This window comes from Anser anser (assembly GCF_964211835.1).
Source record: "Anser anser genome assembly, chromosome: 20".
NCBI classification, from domain to species: Eukaryota; Metazoa; Chordata; class Aves; order Anseriformes; family Anatidae; genus Anser; species Anser anser.
In genome coordinates this window covers 1,828,380-1,852,069 of record NC_139741.1, presented here as the reverse complement: position 1 = coordinate 1,852,069, position 23,690 = coordinate 1,828,380, and the positions used below count along the sequence as shown (strand labels likewise).

Here is a 23,690-nt window from a genome sequence, read left to right as displayed (position 1 = left end):
ATCCTGCCTGCTTTATCACACTCACTTAGCTCCATGGTTGCTGCCTTCTCCATCTGTGCCTTTGTTTGGATGTGCCCCGTGCCCGTTTCCCAGTTCCTTTTTGGCCTGGTCCCTCCTGCCACCACCCGGCCCCTCTCCCGTGGGGTTGCCCCTCAGAGCCTCCACTCCCCGAGATTTTCACTTACCTTCTCTGCACGGCTTTCTGCAGAGCAGTGCTGACAGGGGGCCACTTACCAAGCGATGCTGTACCCGTATTGTTCACATCCCAAGCCCCGTGCCTCTCAGTCCATCAGAGGTTGTCAGAGAGCTGTGCGGAAATCACACCCCAACAGGCGCTGCCCCCTTGGAGCCTCAGCTGGGCTCTCGGCTGCGTTGAAAGGGAATTTCTGAGCAGGGAGAGCAGCAGGGATCTCAGCATAAATCCCGCATCTTTTCTCTCCAAACTTCGCTAAAAGAGTGTGTCACTTCCAGGTCTCTGTGAAAGGGACCGAGCAGTCCTCACGCCTTCCCTCCTCCTCCAGCTTTGAGCTTCCAGTTTTTGATCTGAGGCAGCAAAAAATCACAGAAACTCCAAATGAGGGTTTTATTGGGGTGTCCTGCTCCGGCCCTAAAGGCAAGCACTACATCGCTGTGCTGAAGGCCCTTCCCACAGCAGCCCACACTTAAATGATGAAAAGAAACAGGTTCCGAGCCAAACACGGGCACTTTTGAACATGATTCAAACCAAAGCCCTGCACTGTGCCTGCAGAGGAGCCACCCTTTGCTACCGGTGTGCTCCAAGCCTCAGCTCTTGGCAGTCACAGACCCCCGAAAGCCTCAGAGCAAAACTCTGCCTCCCCTCCTGCCTCCCCAGCTGGTGGGCTCGTCCCCCAGGACCGCAGGGAGGCAGCGGGGTGGCACTGCCCATACCGCAGGAGCCCCAAGTCCCCGCTGCCCCCTGCCCACCCCAGCAGCACCGCCCGCTGTGGCAGGATTCACAGATCACACAGCAGCAACGAGTAGGAAGAAATGGTGTTTAATTATGGTATACATTAAATTAGACGTCATTCTGAATATTGGTCTCCAATTCGTGATGACTTATTCACCGTAGGGCAGCTCCCATCAGTCCCAGCAAGGGTCCCACCGTGCCAGACATTGTACAGACACACAGTAAAAGCCTTTCGTGCCCCAAATAAAGCGTCCAGTGTTTTTCTGAGCAGTGGTCATCCACAGGCACGTCCACTGCCCTTCACCTCTCTAAAGCACCCTCAGCAGTTGGCACACATGGCAAAGTTTAAAAAATGAACAACTTGGGAGCATTAGATCCATTTCCGAAGGGGTGTGTGCACGGAGGAGCTTCTGTCCCACGGGAAGTGAGACGCCGCCGCGTGCAGCTTCCACGGTTCTGCAAAGCTGGGCACCTAAACCACACCAGCGGCTGCGGAGCTGGGACGTGCCCTCGCCGTGGAGTTGGGCTGATCCACAAGCTGGAGATCGTGCTTCGAAGCCTGTCCTCTGGGAGCCGCCGCAGGCAGGGGAGAGGCAGCTCTGGGACTGGTGGTCTGAGGCTGCTGGGGTGCAGGGAAACATCCCGTGCCCTCATCCCGGAGCGAGCAGGGAGGAATTTGGGTCTGCGGGAATTCAGGGCTCTTCCAGCCTGCTTCTGCAGCACCTCTCGGAGGCGACGCTGCCACGGTGAGAGCACCGTGGTTATTGCTGAGGGGGGAGCCAGCCAGGCTCGTCAGCAGCAGCAGAAAAATAAGGCACCTCTACTGGCTGGTTTCCGGGCAGGAGACGAGGCAGCGACTGGGCACTAGCTGCGTCCCACGGAGAGGAGGAAAGGCAGAGGGTTTCCAAACCCCGTCTGAGGATGACCCCACCAGCACCTCCTGCAGCCACATCCCCTTGCACAGCACAAGAGCTACGGGCTCCCCTGGAAGCTGCCAGTGCTCTGAGCTTTCCGGCAGCGTGTTTGCGTGGCTGGGGCTGCTGAGCGCTTCTCCACCCCCCAGCAGCCCACCTCTGCGCCCCCCAACACAGGCAGCCCCCAAGCTCTCGGGGTTGCCCAGGCCCTGGCCGTCAGCAGCCAGCTGCCGGGGCTCTGCTCGGCACAGCACCGTGCTGGGGGGGGGACACACGTGTGTGTGCCCGTCCCTCCGCAGGGCAGGGACCAGTGCTGCCGGACCGGAGTCCTCGCATAGGCACAGGGCTTTCCTCGTGGGCTGGCTCATTTAAAGGAAGAAGGGAAATACAAAACCAACAGCATACTCAGCTCTGACCTTTACCAAAAAAAAAATAAAAGGGAGAGAGAGAGGGGATTCAGGAACAATATATACAGATGGGGGAATTGCACTTAATTACAGTAGTTTACATCCATTGGACAAAATTTACTTCTTTTATATAAATCTTTATGTATAGGAGTGGGGACAGGTGAGGATGGAGCAGACTGTACCTATATTTACAGTTTAACTGGCTCAGTTCAACAGCTCTTGCGATTCCTCCTTCCGAGCGCCAAGTAACAGACCCAAGTCCCTCTCAGTCCGTCGGGCAGAGGAGTGTAACTTAAATAAGGTCCGTCTTCCCCTGCTGCCACCTCTCAGGACAGCTCGTTCCTATTTCCTCGGGAGAGCCAACGGCCTCTTGGAAGGCAAATACTTAAGAAAAAAAAAATAATAAAAAAATCCTCAAGACACATCTCGGAAATACTGCGCGGAGGGGAGGAGAGGCGCGGTCCCTGGGCAGGCGCCCGCGGTTCGGGCTCGGGCCGGTCCCGGCAGGGTGCTGAGCCTCCGGCTCCGTGTCGGGGAAGTGGGCTCCTCGCTGCGGCGCTGGGCTTCGCTGCGGCTCGGCACGCGGGTCGCCCGCGGGATGTTGTGGAAAATAAAGTTCCCGTTGCTATGTGCAAAGGCAGCGAGGTGTGGAGCATCACCAGGCTTGCAGGGGACACTGGGGAGGGAGAGAGCAGCACGGTGACTGGAGGGCGAGGGCAGCACCGCCGCGGCGCCGGGGCTCCCCGAGGGCATCTCCTGTGGGCCCCCCGACCTTGTTGAACCCCCCCAAGCCCCACGGCACACCCAAAGGTAGAGCACTGCGAAAACACATTGAGCCAGATATTGCCACCCCCAAAATAATACTTTAACAGAAAAAAAAAGGGGCCTGTTGCAGCAATTGTTCTATGGAGTTTACGCTGGTAAGGCAGCGTTTGGGTGGGAGCGGGGCTTTGCTGTCCCCAGCACCGCCGTCACCTCGGAAGGACCTGGCAGCCCCTGCTCCTCCGTCCGTGCCACCGCAGCAGCCCCTGCCCCGTCCCTGGGGTCCCCCGGTCACCGGTGGGGTGGGGGCCGGCAGCCGCGGGTGACCTTGCGGGCTGGAGCGAACAGCAAACATCGTAACGTGGAGATAAGGAGACGCCAGGAGCCTCCCGTGACATGTCATTAGGGACGGGCTGCGGCTATCAGGTGTTTGCTAACGTAATAAAAATGGTGGCTCGGCCTCGAGCGTTGTCGGAGGAACCGAGAGCTGCGTGCCCCTCTTGCACAGAGGGGACTGCTCAGGGAGCCGCAGCACAAACGGCCACCACTAAAACCCCAAGCCCTGCCCGGGCTGGGTGCAGCCTTCTGGCCATCGCCGGGGACGTTTCGCACCCGTCCCCCGCAGCATCTGCACGGCCCGGCCCCATCTCCCCGCTCCTGCACGGAGAAGCCCTTCTCCTGCTTTAATTAAATGGTGAAAGCAGGATGGAGGGAGGCAAACGAGCGAGCCCCGGGCAGCGCCACGTCAAGGTAGGCTGATCGCAGCGCCCGGCCGGGCAGCGGCCCCGCGGCGGGGCTGCCCAGGCGCTATTCCCATGCGAGGACATTTCCTGTGTGCAGCGGGCTCGTTTCGGCAAGCCGGCATCAAAGCCGGCCCGTGGCAGGAGAGCACGATTAATCAGGGGGAGTTCGGGCTGAGCGCACACCAGATGGGCCGATAAGGCCGCGCGGAGGAAATGGTGCTCCCGAGGAGCGCGGCCCCGCCTCGCCGCCCCCACGCCGCCACGTGCGGGCGCAGGGCAGCGCTCGCCCCACGCACCACGGAGAGCGGGATCCTGCACCGAGCTCAGCCAGAGCGCTCATCACCCGCGGCACTTCTGCCTTCCCCCGTGGGACACCCCGGGCACCCTGAGCCCCCGCGGTGGCCCCAGCCCCTTCCTTGCCCCCCGAGCAGCAAACGGAGCCGAGGATCCGCAGGGAGGTCCCGCAGCAATCCCACGCTGTATTTACTCTGCGGTCATTGCAGGCATTTTTTTCCTCTCCACTGTCAAAGCTCGGTAAGAAAGTTTATCTGCATACAAGTTCAAGGCTCTCTCTTATTTATCTAGCAATCAATAAGGGCCGCATATTTCCCACAGTCCCCAGAGCCGGCTGTTAGAAAGGGGCCATTGTCTGAGTAAGGCCTCGCGCACCTGATTTGAGCCGGGATAAGTCCTGTGCCGGCACGGGGCAGATAAAGTTTGGGGCTGGGGCTGCCGTGCACCCGGCTCCGACCGATCCCAGCTCACCCCAGCCATGAAGGGCCGGAGCCGAGCCCCCCGAGGACGCCCCAGCCCCGTGCAGCTGAGCGTGGCCTCAGACAAGTGCAATCCATCACGGCCACTTGTCACCCACGTCCCCATCACGCTTGCCATCTGCAACGGGTTTTTCGCAGCCCACTGGAGCTCTGGGGCTGGGTGTCGAGCACCGAAGGGCTCGTCCTCAGCCGGGACACGCAGTGCAGGCGGGACCCACGGAGCAAACACCCCGAATTACGCCAGCCCTGCCCTGCCACCAGCCCCGGCCATTACCTGCTTACTGGAAGACATGTTGGTGAGCGTGCTGATGCTGCTGGTGTCCGTCACCACCATCGCCGAGGGGAAGCGGGAGGTGTGGGAATACTGGGGAGGCTCCTGCTTGTGTGCATACACTGCGGAGAGAAGGGGGACAAGCGGCCGTCACAGAAAAGTCACCCAGACCCTTGGAAGGGGAGCAAAGCAGGCAAACCCTGTGCTACACACGTGGGTGCCGCGTGGGGATGGATACTGTGGGGACAGGGACACAATAAAACAAGTGGGAGGAAATTGCTGTGTGCCTCTAAACGGCCTCTTTCTCAGGTACCAGCTCGCCCGGGGAAAGCAGGGTGGACCAAAGGACGGGTGAAAAGGCCGAGCTCAGCAGAGCCAGGTGCTGGAGCAGGGCGAGGACAACAGAGGAGCCAGAAGGGGAGGCTTTTGCTTCTGCTGACCACCTCCTCCAGTAAGACCAGAGCGAGAAGCAATTTGTGGCTATAAGAACCCAGAAGGAAAAATAATCTTTGCACAAAGTGCTGCTGGGGACCACGGCCAGCCCGGGAGCATTGGGGGTGATGCAGCACAGCGGGTGGCACTGGGGCAGGAGGGGACGGAGCAGGACGCGGCCACCCCCCCCCCGGCTGGCACCCAGGGGAGAGAGCACACGAGCACGGGCAGGGGCACGCAGGAGGGGAGCAGAAGCCCATTTCCCATCGAGTTCATCTTCCAGGCTCTCCCCGGGGCAGCCGCCCGGCGTCCCCTTACTGTGCGAGTTGGGCAGCTGGGTGACGGTGGCCATGAAGGGCTGCTGGGCCATGTGGCTGGGCGACTGCTGCATGAGCGGCTGCTGGTGCGGGCTGTGCAGCTGCTGGGAGAACTGGACCGGCTGCAGGGCTGCCAAGCTGCCGGCCACGCTGTTGATGACCGGGACGCTCTGCGCCTGCGAGGTGTTCAGACCTGGAAGGAGGGAGAGAGCGGGGACGGTCAGCGCCAGGGTCCCCAGCGCACCGCAGGAGGGGTCCGGAGGGGTCCCGGGTGCATGCTTACTCTGTGCGATGGCCATGACTCCCGAGAGCGGCGTCATGATGAGGTTCTGGGACTGCTGCGCGTTGTGGTGGGACAGGCTGTGGATGTTGGTCAGGGTGCTCACCGGGGGCAGCCCGCCGCCCGACACGGAGATCTGCCAAGGAGCAATGCAAAAGGAGACATCAGGCACACGACAAGGGCTGCTCTCAGCTCCCAGACACCACCCGGACACAGCAACTCCAAAAACGGGGACGGGGGCGTCGGAAGAAGCCCCCAGGAGCCGAGCAGGCTGCGGCCACACTGGGCACCTTTCAGTGAGGTGCCCCAGGGCTGCAGACCCTGGCTGGGACTCCTGAACGTCGCGTTAATAAATAGCAAAGCAGCAACGGTGCAAAGCTCCCCTGGAAGCGGCTGCCAGCGCTCCAGCAGAGCACAGCGCCGGGGACAGGACGCGTCCCAGGCGTTTGCCATTTTGCTCGCCAGGTCCAAGTTCCTGCAGCTGGGGACAACTGAGGACTCTCAGCACTCATTAACTTCCAGCCGTCACGGTTGTAGAGGAAAGTGGGAAATATAAACTCGGGACTTAAAAAAAAAAAATAAAAAAGACCTGGGTGATCTTCTTAGTCATCACTTTTACGGAAAAAAATCCTGGTTTAGGGTCTGCAGGCACAGCGTGCAGATGGGCAGTGCTGGTGAGGTGGCCAAAGCCGGCTCCCTGGATTTGGGGTTGGTGTGTGACGGTCAGACACACGCGGAGACCCTCGGAGCGTGCTGGGAGGTCTGCGTTGGTCCCTGGTGTAAACAGGGGTACAGCAGCGCCTAGGTGTTGCTGAATTGATTTGCTGCAGTTCTCCTAACCCCTCTGTTGGAACCTCCTGCACCGAGCAGCTTCGATCCAGGTTTCGGTGCCATCCTTCGGGCTCTTCGTGTGACACTCCTGGACACCGGGCCCAGCACCTTGTTTATTTTGCCCATTGAATTTGAGATAGCCTCATTGCAATTGAAACGAATACATCAATAAATTCCAGAGCACGAGAGTGACTCATGTTTCCTTATCCAGTACTTTCCACTTTCCAAGTTTCTTCAAGGCCAGGTCACACCACGCCGCGGTGCACGAGCCAGGCGGCTCGCAGCAAACGCACGCCGCTTACCTGCAGCCTGGGCACGTTTCTAGGGGAATTGGGCAAAAGAGCTGCTCCCAAAAGAAGTCACCTGGAGAGGGCAGGACTGGAAAAGACCCGCCAAGCACTGGACCATTGCAGGGGGCTCTCTGGGACTACAGGAGCAACATGGGAGCATAAAGGAGGGTAACACCACAGCTATCTGCAGCCTCCGTAGCACTCCTCCCTAAAAAACGATTGCCTTCAGATGCAGCAATTTCCTTGGCAGCTTTTGGTTTCATGTGGGGTATTAAAGGCGCATGTTTACTTACTAGAAACCACAGCCTACAGCATATTTTTATTAAATAACTTGCAAGCACTAGCTAGCCTTGCTTAAAGATCAGAGATAAGCTGGCAGGGCTGCACGCTGCTGGGGAACCGGAGCAGCCCCAGACGGCGCTGCGCAGCGGGGATAATTCAGCAGAGCTCTGCCCGCGTGTGCCTTTAGCAGGCTGCTTCCCCCAGCATAACCCACTGCACTTCTGAGCGGCCTTCTGCCACGCGAGGGAAGCTCCCCTCCCTGGGGGGCTCCTGTCCCCCCCCCAAAAAGGGTCTCCTGCAAAAGGAGCTGGCTGGGGTGCGCCGAGAGCTCTGCGCCACCGAGCTCCTCGCACGGCTTTGTCCTCTCGCCCCCCGCCCCGCGCCGCCAGTGCCTGCTGCTGCCTTCAGTCGTGACTCATTTTATGACTTCAAGGCTCAGGGTTACAAGGCTCAACACACCCCGAGGGAGACATGGGTGTGCTCAGGGCGCATGGCAAGGGAGCGTGCTGCGGGGCTTGGGATCGCTCTGCAGTGCTTCCTCTGCCTGGCGAAGGACGCTCGGTGTGCCCAGCGCAGCCCCCGAGCCTGCGGGGCTGCAAGGAGCCCCTCGTGGGGGCGAGCAGAGGGAAAGGCAGTGCGGGGAGCTGCAAGGAGAAGGAGCCCAGGCTGCAGGAGGGAGCGCCCAGCCAGCAGACTTGTGGGGACGCACAGCCGACAGCCCAGGAGGGACAGTCCTGCGAAAATGGAAGTGAAAACCGGGGCAGAGCGGGCTGGCCCCGCTGCCAAGGGCCATGTGCGACTTTCACTTTCAGCAGGAAAACCTCCTCCCGGAAGAGCCGCGGGGCAGCCAGGCACCGCAAAGCTGCAGCAGCCCACTGCGAGGGAGCGCCGTGCTCCCGTCCCATCCCTTGTGTCCCGTCCCATCCCGTCCCCACCACCCCGCTGCCCGCACAGCCTGGCACCAGCACACGGCCACGCACAGCACCGGGGGCTGGCACCAGCCCGGCACGGCCGGGGAGGAAAGAGCTTCCCAGCAAAGCTGAGAACCTGGGAGGGCTTAAGGAAAAGTAATGAATGAGCATTTTATCAATGCCCATGTCATCGGCAGGGGAAAGCAAACAGTGATCCACCCAGCGCGCCGTCAGTCAGCGAGGCACGCGATCGATAGGAGCGGAGCGGGCTCTGTCAGGTTTACGGGCTGCTTTTGGGGAACATGCCGCCCGCGGGGCCGCGCATCGCGCTCGAGGCGGGCGCTGGGGACGGGCACGCGCCCGCGCCACGGCCCCGGCCCCACAATGCCCCATTGTTCGGCGCGGGCCGCGTGTGAAACCCGGGGAAAGCGTGTTTGCTTTGCCCGCTGGGCCCTCTTATCTTATCAGCGCCGCCGCCACAATAGGCCAGGTGTACTCACCATTTTACCGTCGGGAGAGAGCAAACCGTGGCCTGGGTCCAAGCCGGCCGGGGAGACCTGCTGCAGGACCGCCTGGCTGGTGGTGACCATGGCACCGCTGCCGTGGTGGCTGATGGCCCCGGAGGACGCCGCCTCGCCGCTCGCCGCCTGGCTGTACCGCACCCCTGCAAAACAGCGCCAGGCGTTGGCATCGCCCGCGGGCACCCCGGTGAGGGCACCCCCCCCCCGGGCCGTGCCGCCCCCCAAGAAGTGAGGAACCCCCCGGCCCTCCTGGGGCACGCAGCACGAGGACGCAGCCGCTTTGCACACAAACGTGTGAGCCCCCTGAACGATGAGCAGGAGGAGGGCAGCAGGCGACGTGCCCCCTCCTCCCCTGCTGCTTTCCAGCCTCTCCCCAGCCCCATCTCCTGAAATTGCCCGGAGAAAACAAAGCTGAGGGATACCAAGCGCCCAAACAGTGCCGCAGCTCCCCGAGCAACCCGACTGTCCCTGATGCCTGTGGGGCAGAAAGGGGCTGCCCCCATCAGACCCACCCAGCCAACAACAGGCACCCTTCCGCACCCGTCTGTGCCCCTCGTGCTTTCCTTGCACAGTGCACACCCGCGTGCAACCTCCGCCGGGTCCCCGGGCTCTCGGACACCAGCTGGGAGCCCTGAGCTGCGGGAGCCGCTCTGCATCCCGGGGTTCTTCCTCCGAGCAGCCCGCCTGGATCCTCGGGGCCCCGCTGTCCCAAAGCCCTCCCGGCTCCGAACGACGACGGCCCTCGCTTTTTTCTCAGCCTCTCCCGCATCCCATTTCCCTCTCGACTCGCTCTTGACAAGTGCATGATTAACCGAGCGCCGCAGGAGGACAGAGGGACAAGAAATGCAAACCTCCAAACCAGAGCGCAGCCTGACACCGCCAAGGAGTGAAATCTGGCTTGAGCACAGGTCTTCAATACAAATATATTTAATTTGGCTAAAAAGCCCTGAGCTGATAACCATATGATCAGCCGTGTGTCATGGAAAGGCATCTACAGATCACAAATAATTAACCAAGGAAAACCCACGGGAAACAAAAGCGTCTTTTACACGGGTGCCCTGACAACTCCGGTGAGAAGCCATTTATTACGAGGAGCCCAGCACCGGGCTCGCAGCCGGGTTCACTGAACTCCCCAGAGATCGAAGCGGTAGCTGGCCCGAGGGCCCAAATCTCTCCTGGGAATGAAAATCACCAGCAGCAACCTCTGCAAGCATCATCTGCCCAAGCCAGAGCCAGACATCACCGGTGACCCCGGCCACCGCGTGGGCACCTTGAGGACCTGTCCCCAAACCGAGCAGCTCCACGTGCCCAGGGAGCGGGTCTTTGTCCTGGGGTTTTGGGGCTCTTTCCGCCAGGTGCCAGGAGCCCTGCTGGCGCAGTGGCCGAAGCCCTGAGGACCTGGAGCTTCAGAGGTGGTGCTGGCATCCCCCGGCCAAGGCTCAGCGTGGGCTGGCGGGCGGCAGGTCTGTGGGGATGCTCCAAGGGCTGCTCTAAAACCTTCAAGTCAAGGAAGAAGAAACATCTGAAATAACCGATAACTCGGGTCTGGCCGCTTTGCGCACGAGGCCCCAAAAGCAGCGGATAAAGCACGGCAGGCTACCTGCTGCCATCGCCGAAAGCACAGAAAAGTCACTCTTTAATTGCCTCCAAATTTTTCAACATCAGCTGGTTAAACACGGCCCGCAGATAGGAATCTCCCCGCGATGTCTGGTTCCTGATCATTTCCCAGCAAACCCCTTTATCCCTGATAATACAAGAATGTCCTCTGGCAGGTGGATATTTGCTGGTACGAGTGGACGTCCCAGCCATGAGCAGGGTAAACATTACTCAACCGGGGCACTGTCACCACATTCTTCCCCGCGGCCCCGGCCTCGTGCAAAGTGTGCTTCAGCCGCTGCCGGCCTGAGATCCTGCAGCGCTACTCAAACAATGGGAGGGGAGATAAAATAAAGCCCTTTCTGCTCACAATGGTCTTAAAGATAGACGAGGAGCACAGGCGGCTCCGGCTGGAGATTAAATTATAGTTTCCGTGCCGATGGAATAGTGATTGAATTGGCTACGAAAGAAACCCGAGGTGCGTTTGAGAAACGCAGGACTGGGTGAGACGTTACCCTTGAGGGTGACGCTCTGTAAGGTTTCAAGCAGTAACACCACAAGGGAGGGATGCCGAGGTCTGCTAACTGCCAGGGCGATCCTCCCCCCTTTTGGATTCTGTGAGGCTTTGAGTAAGGACAAAATTTTAAAACCCCAAATCACGCTGTACCCAATTCAGCCAAGACACCCAGAATTAGGAAGCTGTCTTTAAGAAGCAGGCGATGTTAAGAGCCGATTTTCAAGCTTTTCCCTGCAATCCTGAGGACGAGACTGTTACTGTTTGAGAAGCGATAACCACCGCTGAGGCGTCCAGGCAGTCTGGCGGCCGAGGCTTGGGCAGGGTAAGGGTTTTCCCGTGTGCTGCGGCTAACTGCGGCCTTGGGGAAGCCACCAACTATTTTTTTTATTTTCTTTTTTTCCATTCCTAGAGCAGGACGGATATTACTGTTGTTTGTATGCCCTCGCCGTCGGGCTGGATTTCGGCAGACGGGGCGGCTGGCATCGGGAGGCTCACGCTGGTCAGTTCCAACAGCGTTCCGGGCGATGGAGGTGCCGCTCCTCCTGCCTCCCCAGCGAGCTCCTGCCCAGCCCCGCTTCAACCACGGCCGTGGGGAGACGGTGTGGCCGTCCTGTGGGTCTGAGCGCAGGACGTGTCCCCTGACACCTCGCTGGCCCCATTTGCTGCCCCCCCCCGGTACGCACGGCTCCCTCCTGGGGGGCTCCATGTCCCACCCGAGCTCAGGGTTTATGGCCCGGCGGGCCAGGCGGCTGCACGGAGCCGAGCACGATTGTTGTCCCGCCGCTCTCCTGTGCTTGAAGCGGCCCCAGCACGAGATTTATTCCTCCTCAGCCTCTCCCCGTCCAGCTCTGCGCAGCCGCCCCGGAGAGGAGCCTGCCCGTGAATCACTGTTAATGGGCCTGCCTGTGGAGCCTGCGCCCTTAAAGACTTTTTTTTTTTCCTCCAACTGGAGCTACAGCCATAATATAAAAGTCTGTTTATGGGACCCGGCTATTGTTTGGCCCCCGAGCTGCACAGCCCGTGAAACGTTTTACTGCTTTCCCATGTTTCCAGACAAACCGCGGGGTCTGGCTCCCGTAGCCTTAACCCTGTGTTTCAGCCCCGCAGCCGGCACCCCCGGCTCTGCGGGGTGCCAGAGCCCGTCCCCAAACCGGCGCATCCCAAGGCACGTCCCCAGGAGCATCCCCAGGAGCATCCCGAGGCTGCTCGCTGCTCGCACCGGCTGTGTTTCTGCCCGGAGCCTCGCCGACACCCCGCAAATCGCCGATTTTGGGGCTGCCACTCAAATTGTCCCTAAAGTGTTAATCTCGCTCAGTTACAGAGGTGCATAGTTTATATCCATTATAAACCTGTTTATTGGGACTGGACCCTCCCATTTTGCTGCTGTCATAAAGCCCTAATTACCCCCCATAAAACCGGGAAAAGCTCCTAACAGCACACCGTACCCACAGAGCCGCACAATGAGCGCAACAGTAAAGAATTACAACGGCTGGCACCGGGTCCACAGCCAGAACCAGCACGTACCCCACGGCTATCAAAGAACAACTTGAAAGATCCAGATATAAACTGATGTACCTCTGGACCAGGGTTTTATGGACAGGCTTTTCTTTAAGGAAAAAAAAAAAAAAAAAAATTAAAATCACCCCAATTGCCCTCGCAGTTTACCGAGAACCTCAGGGCGTGGAGCTGAGTTATTTTTATACTTGTACATGTATCTGTAGAGATATCTAAAATATATACCACGTACATTCAGATATATACGTTATTTGTTATATACACGCATATGAAGGACTGTGCTGGTGTCTGCTGCGTGGGCACGGCCAGACGGATGGGGCGGGCGGGGGAGATGCTGCGGGGCCGGGGCTTTGCGGGGCGCCCCGGGGCCCTTTGTATGCAGTGGGGACGCAGGGGGGGCAGCGCGTCACCTAATCTCGTCAATGCGCTGATTGTCTTTGGGGCTCTTGAAGATAAAAATGGCATAAGCCAGAGTCTATGGCATGGCACCGAGGCAGCGAGATAAAGCCCTGAGTGACCTTCAAGGCAAACAGGGAACCGAGATCACTGATAATACCCTATAGGAAGGGAAAAGTCCAGAGTCTGAGAAGCCTCCGAGGTAGGCTTTAAGTATTTACCTCCAAATAGTTCAAAACTCTGCCCTGAGACTTGGCTCGGGGTCCCCGGGAAGAGGTTGGGAGGATGCCCGACTTTTCCAGCTCTTCCCCCTGCCCCTGGCCGTCATCCCCCCCTTTGGCAGGGCACCACCCGCAGCGTGCCCACCAGGCGATGCCGGCGCCCCGCTCTGCGAGCGGCTCTGAGCTGCCCCTCGCAGCCAGCCCCACCGTTCCCTTCCCCGGCAGGGAAGGACGCAGAGGGGCAGGACGCGGGCAGCGTCCCCAGCGCTGTCATTAAGCTGTTAAGGAGGCATTGAGGGCTCCAGACAGCGCCACACACGGTGCAAGGGCAGTTCAAATCCCAGCACGCGCAGCCACAGATGGGGTCAGCACCTCTTGGAGGAGCCGCTGGTGTTTTGGGGGCCACAAGCCTGCCGCGCAGCTTGTAGGGCCCAAAATGCCACCGGGTCTGGTGGACCCCAACGCAGGCGGCGGTTGAGCTCCATCCCAGCCCGTCGCTCCAAAAGCAGCCCACAAAACCCCTGCGCGGCCCTCGCCGTGCCCACCTCCTCCTCCTCGGCGAGGCCGATGCGCACCAGCGCTGCCCGCCAGCAAATCCCCGCGGCCGAGCCCTCCTGACCCCTCCGCGGCCATCACTCCTGCCCGGCTCAAAAGCCCCTCCGAATGGGCTGTCATCGGCCCTATAGCCGCGGCCGGCTCCTGCTGGCCGAAGCTCGGATGGGAAAATAAAGGTTTGGGCTTAACGGCCCCGCAGCCCCGAGATAAATGCCCGCGGTTACAATAATTGCTGTCCCCTAATAGAAGAAAACAAAGGCTCTCGCGGGGTGCCTGCATGCGCGCTGGCAGGACGGGGGCACATCAAAGGCAGCGGGGTTCGTTCAAAGCCCCGGCTTAATTGTCAATTAAGCATGCACGGGGGGGACAACGCCATGACAACGCGGGGCTGCATGCTGGTGCGGTATTGTAAAGCCCGGCGGCCGACACAGAAAACAGCTGATTTTGCTGACAATGTGCTTGTAGGGCACCTTGTAAGCAATCAGCCGGTGACAGGAGGGCAAACGTCCGCCCGGTCCCGCCATTGTGCAGGGCATTCCTGGGGCAGGGTCACCCCGTGGTCACCGCGGGCCGCCCCGCGGGGAGAGCTGCGCCGGGAGCCGGGCTGCGGCCGCTGCCGCCAGCGGGGCGGGTGGGGTGCGGGATGCTCTGCGCCCCGAGGGTGTCCCCACACGTGGAGCCTGCCCAGGGGTCCCACAGCGCCCAGGACAGCGCCATCCCCAGCTCTCAGCACCCTCTCCCCGTGCCTACGGGACTCTCCGGACACCGCTTCATTTAATTCCGCTCGGAGATGAGGCTGGGGGCTTGCAGCGAGCCAGGCAGGGACAGCTCCGAGAAGGGGCCGGTTTTCGGCTCCCCAGCCGGGCTGTGCGGGTGCCACCCCGAGACGGGGCCCAGGGCGTTTGGGGCGCATCGCCCGCAGCCCCGCGGCCCCGCGCTGACCCCTCGCCGCCCGCCACAAAGCGCCCGCTCTTGTTTGCCGGGGCTGGCGGCTTTGGAGTGCAGATTGCAGGTAGCGGCACAATGGGGATTGTTCTCCCAACAATGCCTCTTGCCCCACGCTGCGGCCGCCGCCGGGCCCTCCCTGATTACCCTCGCGGCTCTGCCCACGGCGTTATCTCCTGCTTCAATCCCCCCGGCCGCGCACGCCAGGGGCAGAGGGGAGCCCGGCCGCAGGGCTCAGTGCAGCCCCCTGCCCGCAGCCACTCGTGCCGTTAGGGTGGCCCCCAGGGCGAGCCCTGTGCCCCCCGGCAGCTTTCCTCCCCCGGCACCATGTCCCCCTGCCCTCCACGTCAGGCGGCAGCAGCCCGCATCCCCGCCCCTGCCCAGCCCAGCCCAGCCCGCGCAGGGACGCCGTCAAATCCAGCCAGCCAAGCAAACACCCATCTGTCCTCGGCGGCACGGAAATCCAGCCCTCGCCACGTGGCTCGCCCGGCCATCGGGCTGCAGGGACAGCGGTCGCTCCTCTCCACACCCATCAAGGCTTCGGGGGGACCGGGACGTCCCTGTACCCTGGTGCCGAGCGGGGTCCCACCCCACGGCCGCACAGCTGATGTGTCTGTGGCCGGTTTGCCAACAGGAAAACTGCACCAAGAGCTCAGCTACGTCGCTGCCCCTTGGCCAACGTGGGCAGCATGGACCATCCTCCCTCCGAGGCCATTGCCGCCTTGGCCGTGCACGGCCCCAGGGGTCCAGCACCCCTTTCTCCAGCAGAAACGGGGGCCAGTACAGCGGCTGCTCAGCGCCACCACCCAAGCGGGGCGGCCACCGCGCTGCCCTGGGCACGGGGCTTACCTGGCATCTTGCTGGGGGGCGAGGCGCTGGGCTGGTTGTGGTGGGGGGAGCCGTGGGACAGCAGCAGGTTCATGCTGTGCGGGGGCTGGCCCGAGCTGTAGGCGTCCATGGCCAGCTTCTGGCGGAAAGCCTCCTCCTTCCGCCGGTTGGCGAACCAGTTGTAGACGCGCACCTCCGTCACCAGGTTGGAGCCGAGCCCGTGCGCCTTGGAGGGAGACACCCCTCGCTGCAGACACTCGGCCCTGCGCATGCAAGGGGACACGTTGGAACAAGGGTGCCGCTGGGGAGCCCCCGACACGCAGGGGGCCTCGGGTAGATGGGCAGATTTGGGGGTGTTTGAGCCCTTCCTCAATGCCCGCCCGCTCTTCCCGACTGCATCCATGCCACAAAAGCCACCCCACCTCCCTCCAACCTTGCAGCATCCCCGCGGCATCCCCGACCACAGCAGGGAGCTTGCTCAGGTCCGCACGCTGCCCAGGGGGGCAAAGCAAGGCGAAACCAGGGCCGGTGGCTCAGCGACGCCGTGCCACGAGCAGGCAGCCGGGGCTGCTGTGGGTTTGCGAGCCGTGAGCCCGGCACCACGCGTGGTTTTTGGAGGAGAGGCTGCAGGGCGGCAGAGGGAGCGGCGGGCGGCGCGGGGCGGCCGTTACCTGTTGCACTCCTCCACCAGCGCCTCTCGCTCCTCCTTGCTGGGGTTCTTTTGGCGGTCGTAGGCTTGGTACAAGATTTGCTGGGAGGCCGGCCCCCACTTGAAGCGATTGCGGCGCATCTTCTTGCTGGGGGTTTCGGAGCAGGCATCGTCGAGCTGGCCAGCCCCTTGGTTCTGCTGATTGAACTCTGGAAAGAGAAACAGCAGCTGATCCTGACTGCTTTTGTCTGTCCTATTTCCACAACCCTGGACTGTCTGGTTGAACTCTGAAAGAGAAAGGAGCAGACGTGACCCGGCCTGTAGCCGCCGCTCAGAGTCACCGTCACGCGCAGCGGCAGCCCCCGGACCCCCCCCGGACCCCCCCTGCTGCCCCCGGCCCCCGGCCCCGGCGTTTTTCGGTGCCGGCTCGGGGCACCCCAGCACCAATTGCACACGCAGGCAGGGGCAGGGGGGTTATGACCGACCCGGACGGGTGTTTAATGGGGAGGCATGCGCAGGGCATGCATATTCATAGCGGGGCTCTGCCGGCCTGCGCTTGTTCCGGGAGGAATTTTGCAAGCCAGGAGCCAGGCAGGGCACACCAAAGCCCCCCAAAATGAGCTCTTGGCCACCGCAGAGCCCCCTCCTCCTGTGCTCGCCCTACCCCAGGCTCGGAGAGCTGGGGGCTCAGCCCCGCGCCCCCGAGTTGTGCGCCAGGGGTGACCTTCCCCGCGTCCAGCCGGGCACTTGTCACCGTGGCAGTAAAGGGAGATTAATGGAAGGTTTTTATTATTCTCAGGTTTGCGGGGGAATTCTCCCTCTTTTTGTAATGGCTTTTCCCCTTGTGACAACAGAGCCCCAGACCGGAGCGGGCTCTGTTTGCTTTCACATCTCCAGGTGCGCTTTCAAAGCGGCAGCGCTTGGTGCTGAACCCTTTCCTGCGCTTTTTCTTGCTGCATTTTGCATCCTTTTGGGCGAGCGGGGCTGGCGGAGGGGCTCCGTCACGCCAGGCAGGGCTCAGCGCATCGCTGGCCCCACTGCCACCGCTCTCTGCATGAGCCGGGCCCCGGGGATTTAAGGAGCCCTGCTCTGGGTGCTCGGTCAAAGCGGGCTGTGTTGTAAATAACTCCGACTGCCCGAGACCGCGCTGCAGGTACAAATGATTTACGGGATTTTTCTTTCCTCTCTCTTTACTTTTTCGACAAGCAGTCGCGGAAAACGAGCACGCTCAAGAAGCGGAGAGAGGAAAAAGGGGGCAGAGGTGGGAAATGGATCTGATGGCGTGCAGTCGTTGATCGCTTTCCCGGCTCTGAGGAACACAGACCTACAGAGACCGAGATGTTCTGAGCGGCTCGGGGCAGCTCGCGCAGCGTCACTGCGACCGAGGGGGGCTCCCACCCACTGCAGCCGAAATTGATTTATCTCACGAAAACGTGTTGGGGAGCACCTGGCGAGGGGGGAGCCCGGGGCTGCCCTCACCCGGCACTGGGGAGCCCCCCCGCCCCGCGGCGCTCGCCCCAGCCCTGTCCCCGCCGGGTACTTACGCCGCAGGATCTCCCGCTGCTTGCGGACGTACCACGTGTAGAGGGCGGCCCTCTTCTGCGTCTTCATGGGGGTGCCCTTGTTGAGGTGCTGCGAGAGGTGCGACTGGTTGAGGCCGGTGACGTCCACCACCTCCCGCTGCGGGATGTTGTGCTGCTGCATGTAGCCCTTGATCATCTTCGCCGCCCGCCACGGGTCCTCGCTGCGGGGTGGAGGAAACAAAGGGTTAATCTTCCTCCCCCGAATTTGCTTCTTCCCGCCATGGAACCCTGTTATTACCATCGGGAACCCACTGTTACTGGTGGTAGACAAATATTCGCGCCGCCTCCCCCTGCCCTGGACTGAAGCCTCTTTCAGGAGGGCACAAAATCCCACGGCCGTGTCCTTCGGGGGAGGCAGAGGCTGGGGTGCGGCCGCGGCACCCGCTGGCCTCCATCCCCCCGCCCCGGGCTGAGGCTGAGGAGCAGAAAGCCAAAGCAAGCGAGCAAACCCAGGTGGCCCCCAGGATGGAAAACCCTAACCAAGTAACTTTAAGTCAGTCTCGAATATTTTCAAACACTTGAATTTGGCTCCGGCAGGATCCAGTTGCAAAATGGCTCTTCCCTAAATAAGCGTTACTTTGGTGTCCTTGTGCTAGCTGGCACCAATTTAGGCAACAAACGAAATTATGGCCGAAATTAAAAATGCTGTACGCGTTCTTTTAGCTCCAATGAAAGCAAAACGCAATGGCAGACAAACGGGCCGACACACCTGCACCGAGAGCCCCGGGTTTAGGACCCCTGGGTTTGTTCTGCGGTACTCGAGGACGCTGGGCTAAAAGGAAGTGCTCTAAGACTGAAAAATCGGCGTGGAACCTAAACCTGGTCACAGTCGTGCACTCAAATAATGAGATATTCTAATGCTGTACTTGGAATAACCGTCCAAATGCTTTTCCAATTCATTAGTTATTTTGGATCCTTCAACTTGTCAAGGGGAAAAAACCCAACGAGTAGATTTCTTACTTTTTGTCCTGAATGCAGCACGAAAACAAAGCTGTTTGGACCCAAAGCAAAAGCACCCAACTGCAAGCAGCCCGCTGGATGGAGGGGCACTTCGTCGGCTCCCTGGCCCTGGGGCAGGGGGGGCACGGACTGTTTTGGAGGACGTCCCCGTGCCCAAAGCCCACCGACCCGCTGAGCGCAGCGGGCTCGGGCTGCGGCACCTCTTGTCCTGGTGCCACCGGTGAATTTTTCACGTGGAGGTGGACTTGGAGACCCTTCTCCTTCCTGCATACAGTGTCCTCCGTACGGCCCCGGCTGCACTGCGGACCCGCAGAGCTGTACGCGCACACAGGCACACGCTTGTCCCACCAGCCCAAGGCCCTGACCACGTTAAGCACCGCGCAAACCCCGCTGCCGTCCCCAGAGCCGGGCACAACACAGACGGGGCCATCGGCTCCGCAGCCTCCGCCCAGCACCTCGGCCATGCAGCAGCGGTGGGCAGCAGCTTGGCTGCAGGTTTTGCAGCGAGCGTAAACCCGAGGCGACGCTGCAAACGGCTCAGCGCCTGGCGGCACTGCCCTCAGCAGGCTGCCCCGGCACGGGCGTTACCCAGGCGGGCACGGGGGTCTGCACGACACAGCCCCCGGCCCCTTCCCACATTAAATTACCCACCGAGACATCGCCAAAGCGGCATGGAGACAGGGCAGCACGGTGTTTTGGGGCCGCCAGGCCCTTCGGGCTACCCCAGGACACGCAGGAGCCAGCGGGACACAAGGAGAGCTCCTCTCGCCGCGGGTCTCCTGCGGGCGCTCGGCCCCGCTCCCGGCAGGGGGTGAAGCAGGGCACAAGCCGAGGGGCTGTACACAGGCTTCTCTCCCCAGCAGCTCACAATGCCTACCTGATCCTACTAATTGCTGGTTACTAATAAGTTAATGGGACAGAGCTGGTCACCCTTCCACATAGCAGGCTGGCCCACAGCTGAACCAAGGGCATCGCTTTTACAGAGCTAAATCCCGAGCCAGCGCGACAGAGTGCACTACCAAAAGGGAAAGAGAGAGACTTTGGGTTACAGGCGTGACTTCTGAATTGAAATAAAATTTGGCAACGTTTTGGCTGAAGAAAATTATGTGAGCATTAGAAAAAAGTCCGCAAATTTCCTTTCATTTTGCAACTCCATGAAAGGCTTCCCTTTGGTATTTCTGGTGCGTTTCACACTTACGCTTTCAAAACAATTATTCAGCTCTTAATTTCTGAGCAACGCTTTTCTTTACAAATCTATTTGACCGTATTCAAAAGGGTTAAACAACCTGAAACCAAACCCAAACATTTTGTTTCATGTTAAACAAAATGTTTGGACTTGACCCAAAATGAAACGTTTGAGTGTTTGTTTGCCTCTTTTCCTTTTTTTTTTTTTTCGGTTAACCTAAAAAGGCGGAGAGGAAAACATTTTGATTCAACACAAGCCCTTTTTTTTTTTTTTTGGTTCTGTCACCAAAATGAAAAACTCATTAACTGCCTAATCTTCATCAGGGCTTTACATGCAGGAAAAACAACAACCCAGAAGCCCTTGGTAATACCGGAGGAGCAGTTCGTAGCCCTCGCTCCGCAGCCCTTCTCCACCCCGCACTGCCCCTGGCATCGAGGAGAGGCTTTTTTTTTTCCTGCCCAGAATTAACCGCGACGAAGCCCGGCTGCGAACGCCGACCCAGAGCAGGCACTTCCCAGCCCAGCCTCGTGCCCGTCCCTCTCCCCAGGACCCCCCACCCGCTCACCCTCTTTGTCAGCCTTGAAAACAGGTAAATACACTCAACATCCTCGGAGAAATATGCCAAGAATTTATACACATGGATTATAAACCCGGCTCCCTACATCAGTGATCTATCTAATCTGCATCTCCCTGTGCACACAGCGCGGAGCAGAGCTCGGAGGCCGAGGGCTCCACGGCCGCCCCTTCCCCTCTGCCCCGGGCACGTTTCGGAGAAGGTTTTTGTCTCCCCACCCGGGGGGCTCCCCCGGCTCCCCTGCAGCACCGTCCCCACGGGATGCAGGTGCTGCAGCGATCGATCGCTTGCCCTGTGCACCCAGCGGGGCCGCTGGAGCCTGGCCGGGAGGGAGCCGCGGGGCGTCTCGCCCCGGAGCCGGGCTCCGCACCACCAGCACCACTCTCCGGGCTCTGCAAGGAGCCGGAGTTGGCGCTGCCCTCGGTGCCACGCTGCCCCAGCACAGAGCTGAGGACGTTTGGGCCCCCTGAACGGGCCGTAGGGACGCCCAAGTGAGCGTGGTGCAGGTGGGCAGCCAAGCCCGGGGCACGCTGCTGTCCCCAAAATGATCCCTGGGGCCGAGCACCCCCAGGGGCATGGGAACAGCCCGTGACTGAGCCGAACCCAGGGCCAGGAGGCTGGGGCTGTGGGGTGGCAGCGGAGCGGGGTTTCGCCCCAGTGCGGGGCTGAAACCGATGGCTCCCGACGCCTCTACCTTGGCTGCCTCTCCAAGTACAAAGGGCTCTCTTAGAGCAAACACAAGCTCTTTGCAAAAGGCTCCTCAGGGACATGTGCCTGCTCTTGTTTGCACCAAAGGCAAACTTTGCACAGGAACACCTGTGGGAGAGCAGCGACGCGGGGCAGAGCCCTCCCTGCGCCCCCGGTGCCACCCGGGCACCCCGGGGCCGGGCACAGCGGCAGGCGGAGGGGAATCGGGGACAGGCAGAGCACCCAGTGGCACGCAGGAGGGGTGGGTGGGTGCCCGGGTGGGTGGGTGCCCCGCTGAACAGGCATGCAATGCCGTGCCCCTCAGCACCCTGTGGGGCCCGGCCGAGCCCTGGCCTGGCACGGGTGCCACCACTCAGCCCCGTCCCCAAAAGCCTCGGGGCCGCCCAGACTCGCGCCGAGGCACGCGTGGGGCTGAGCACGGCACCCACGGCACCCACCGCGGTGCCGGCTCCGTCCCGGTCCCTCCCGGGACACCGGGGCCGTTGGGGGCCGCGGGCTGGCGGGGGGCACGCAGCGGCACAGCCCTCCGGAGGGACAGGCTCAGCGCGGCCCGTCGGGACCCCTGGGGACGGGGGGGGGGGGGTGACCCGGGGACGGCCCCGCGGGGTTCCCAGCGCGGTTCCACCGGCCCCGGGTGCGCAGAGGGGGCAGCCCCGAGCGGCGCGGCCCCGCTGATCCCCTCCGGCCCGCTCTCTGCCCGCGCCCCCACGGGCCCGGGGCTGCTCCGCCGCGCCCCGACGGCACGGCTCGGCTCGGCTCGGCTCGGCTCGGCACGGCTTAGCTCGGCTCGGCACGGCTCGGCACGGCTTAGCTCGGCTCCGCTGGGCTCGGCTCGGAGCCGCATCCCCGGGCCGGGCCGGGTCGGAAGCGGAGCGGCCGCGTTTGGGGGTTTCCTCCTTCCCCCTCCCCGCCTGGTTTACAACTCGGGCAATGAATAACCCGCCTCTCCGCTCGCCCTAATCGCGGCCCTTTGTGTATCTTTCTGTTGATGATTTATAGAAATAAATTAATAACGCCCCGGGCTCCACGTGCTGCAGTTTATGTTTCATCTCCCGGCGCGGACGGAGGACGGAGCCGGCGGCGGGGGCGAGCCCGGCACCCCCGGCCCCGCCGCTCGGGGCGGCCGCGACCACCCGACGGCATCCCCGGGGTGTCCCCGAGGTGTCCCCGAGGTGTCCCCGCCGTGCCCCCGCGATGCCCCCGCCGTGCCCCCGCGATGTCCCCGCCGTGCCCCCGCCCCGCCCGCCCCCCCGGCGGTACCTGATCATCCTGTCCACCTCCGCCCGCTGCTCCACGGCCTCCTCGGTGTTGAGCGCCTGCAGCTCGCGGAGGATCTGCGGCGTGTCGAAGTCGTCGCCGTCCTCCGAGCCCTCGTCGCCGGACAGCTTGCCCTTGCCGTGCCCGTTGGCGAGCGGCGGGTAGGCGGCCTTGCCGTCGGGCGGCCCGCCGGGGGACAGCGGCAGGCTCTCCAGCTTGACGCCGAAGCCGGCGGCGGGCACCATGTCCTCCAGGGCGCGGATCAGCCCCTCCTTGGTGGCCCCGGAGCTGAGCAGGGCGCCCAGGAGCTCCCGCTGCAGGGCGCTCAGCTGGGACACCATGGTCCCGGGCGCCCGCCGCTCTCCCCGCGCTCGGCCCGGCCCGGCCCGGCCCGGCCCGGCCCGGCCCGGCCCGGCTGCCCCCGGCACCTGCCGCTCCGCCGCGCTCCGCTCCGCCCCGGCCGCCCTCTACCAAGCCATGCCGGCCTCCATTAGGCAATATAGCTTATGCAAATCAGCGCCGGGAGGCCTCTCCTCCGGCAGCCGCGGGGGCGGCCGCCGCCCGGACCCCGCGTCCCCGCCCGCCCGTCGCGGCCCGGCCCCCGCCCGCCCGGCTCGGCTCGGCCCGGCCCGGCCCTTATCGGCCGCGCTGGGGCGGACTTTGCCCGAAGCCGACGGAGGCCCCGGAGGAGCGGCGCGGCCAGGCCGGGGCGGCCGCGGGGAGGGCGGCGGAGCGGGCCCGGGGAGCCCCGACGGCGCGGCCGGCAGCGGGAGGGCCGGAGCCCTGCCCCGTCGGGGCGCCGAGCCCCGTGCCCGCCGTCGGGGCGGCCCCGGCAGCCTCGGACGCGCTCCGCAACGCCCCGACGGCGGCCCCGGGCCCCCTCCGCCGTCTCCCGGGGCTCAGCGGCCACCCCCGGGCCCCCCCGAGGGAGCCCCCCCGGGCTGCGGGACCCCAGGGCTCTCCGCCGCGGGGGTCCCGTCGGGGTCCCGCCGGCCGGCGGGACGGGCTGGGTGCAGACACGCTGCCCTTCAGACGGGGGCTTTTTGGGGGGACCCGCGGTGGGTTAGCAGACGGGGCGGTGCGGGGACGGGGTGCTCGGGGACACGAAGCCCCCACGGAGCTCTGAGAGCCGCGGGGGGGGGGGGGGCAGGGGGCAGGGCTGGAAGTGGGCAGAGGGAGAAACCCAAACTCCGGGACCTGAGCTCAAAGTGCTTTTCCTTACACCGTCAACACACTGAGTGCCAAAAAGTCAGCAAATTCACCTAACCCAAAGCAGACGGGAGGGCAGGAGGAGAGGCACCACCACACCACCGAGCACGATGTGCTGCGCTCTGGGACCCCGCAGGGAGGGCCAGGCAATGTCCCAAAGCTCTGCCCGTCACCCCCAGCCCCACCGCAGTGCTGTCAGCCTGCTCCCTCCGGCTCTGGCTTGGCTGGGACCTGGATGTGAGCCCCTGCAGAGGATGAGGGCTCCAATCCCACCATTTCCAGCCCAGATTCAGACTTTCGCAGGGTCCCCAAAGCTGTAGCTGCCCGTC

The 23,690-nt window shown here is 62.4% G+C and overlaps 1 protein-coding gene across 6 annotated transcripts; it reads right to left on the bottom strand.

Moving 5' to 3' along the window:
* Window positions 1–999: 999 nt before the first annotated feature.
* HNF1B (HNF1 homeobox B) lies at window positions 1,000–22,696 on the bottom strand. 6 transcript variants are annotated; one of them, XM_083806787.1, is made up of 9 exons: window positions 22,156–22,682; window positions 17,429–17,628; window positions 15,907–16,171; window positions 15,257–15,498; window positions 8,642–8,805; window positions 5,831–5,963; window positions 5,549–5,740; window positions 4,802–4,920; window positions 1,000–2,925 (listed from the first exon to the last, which is right to left on the bottom strand). In XM_083806787.1, exons 1-9 carry the CDS (start codon window positions 22,491–22,493, stop codon window positions 2,905–2,907), a joined length of 1,674 nt encoding a protein of 557 aa, XP_083662913.1. In that variant the 5' UTR covers window positions 22,494–22,682; the 3' UTR covers window positions 1,000–2,904. The 6 variants fall into 6 exon arrangements, with proteins under 6 accessions (XP_083662913.1, XP_083662914.1, XP_083662918.1 ...); XM_083806788.1 differs by having other exon boundaries at window positions 15,907–16,093; window positions 22,156–22,679; XM_083806792.1 differs by lacking the exon at window positions 22,156–22,682 and adding an exon at window positions 19,079–19,305.
* Window positions 22,697–23,690: the final 994 nt, after the last annotated feature.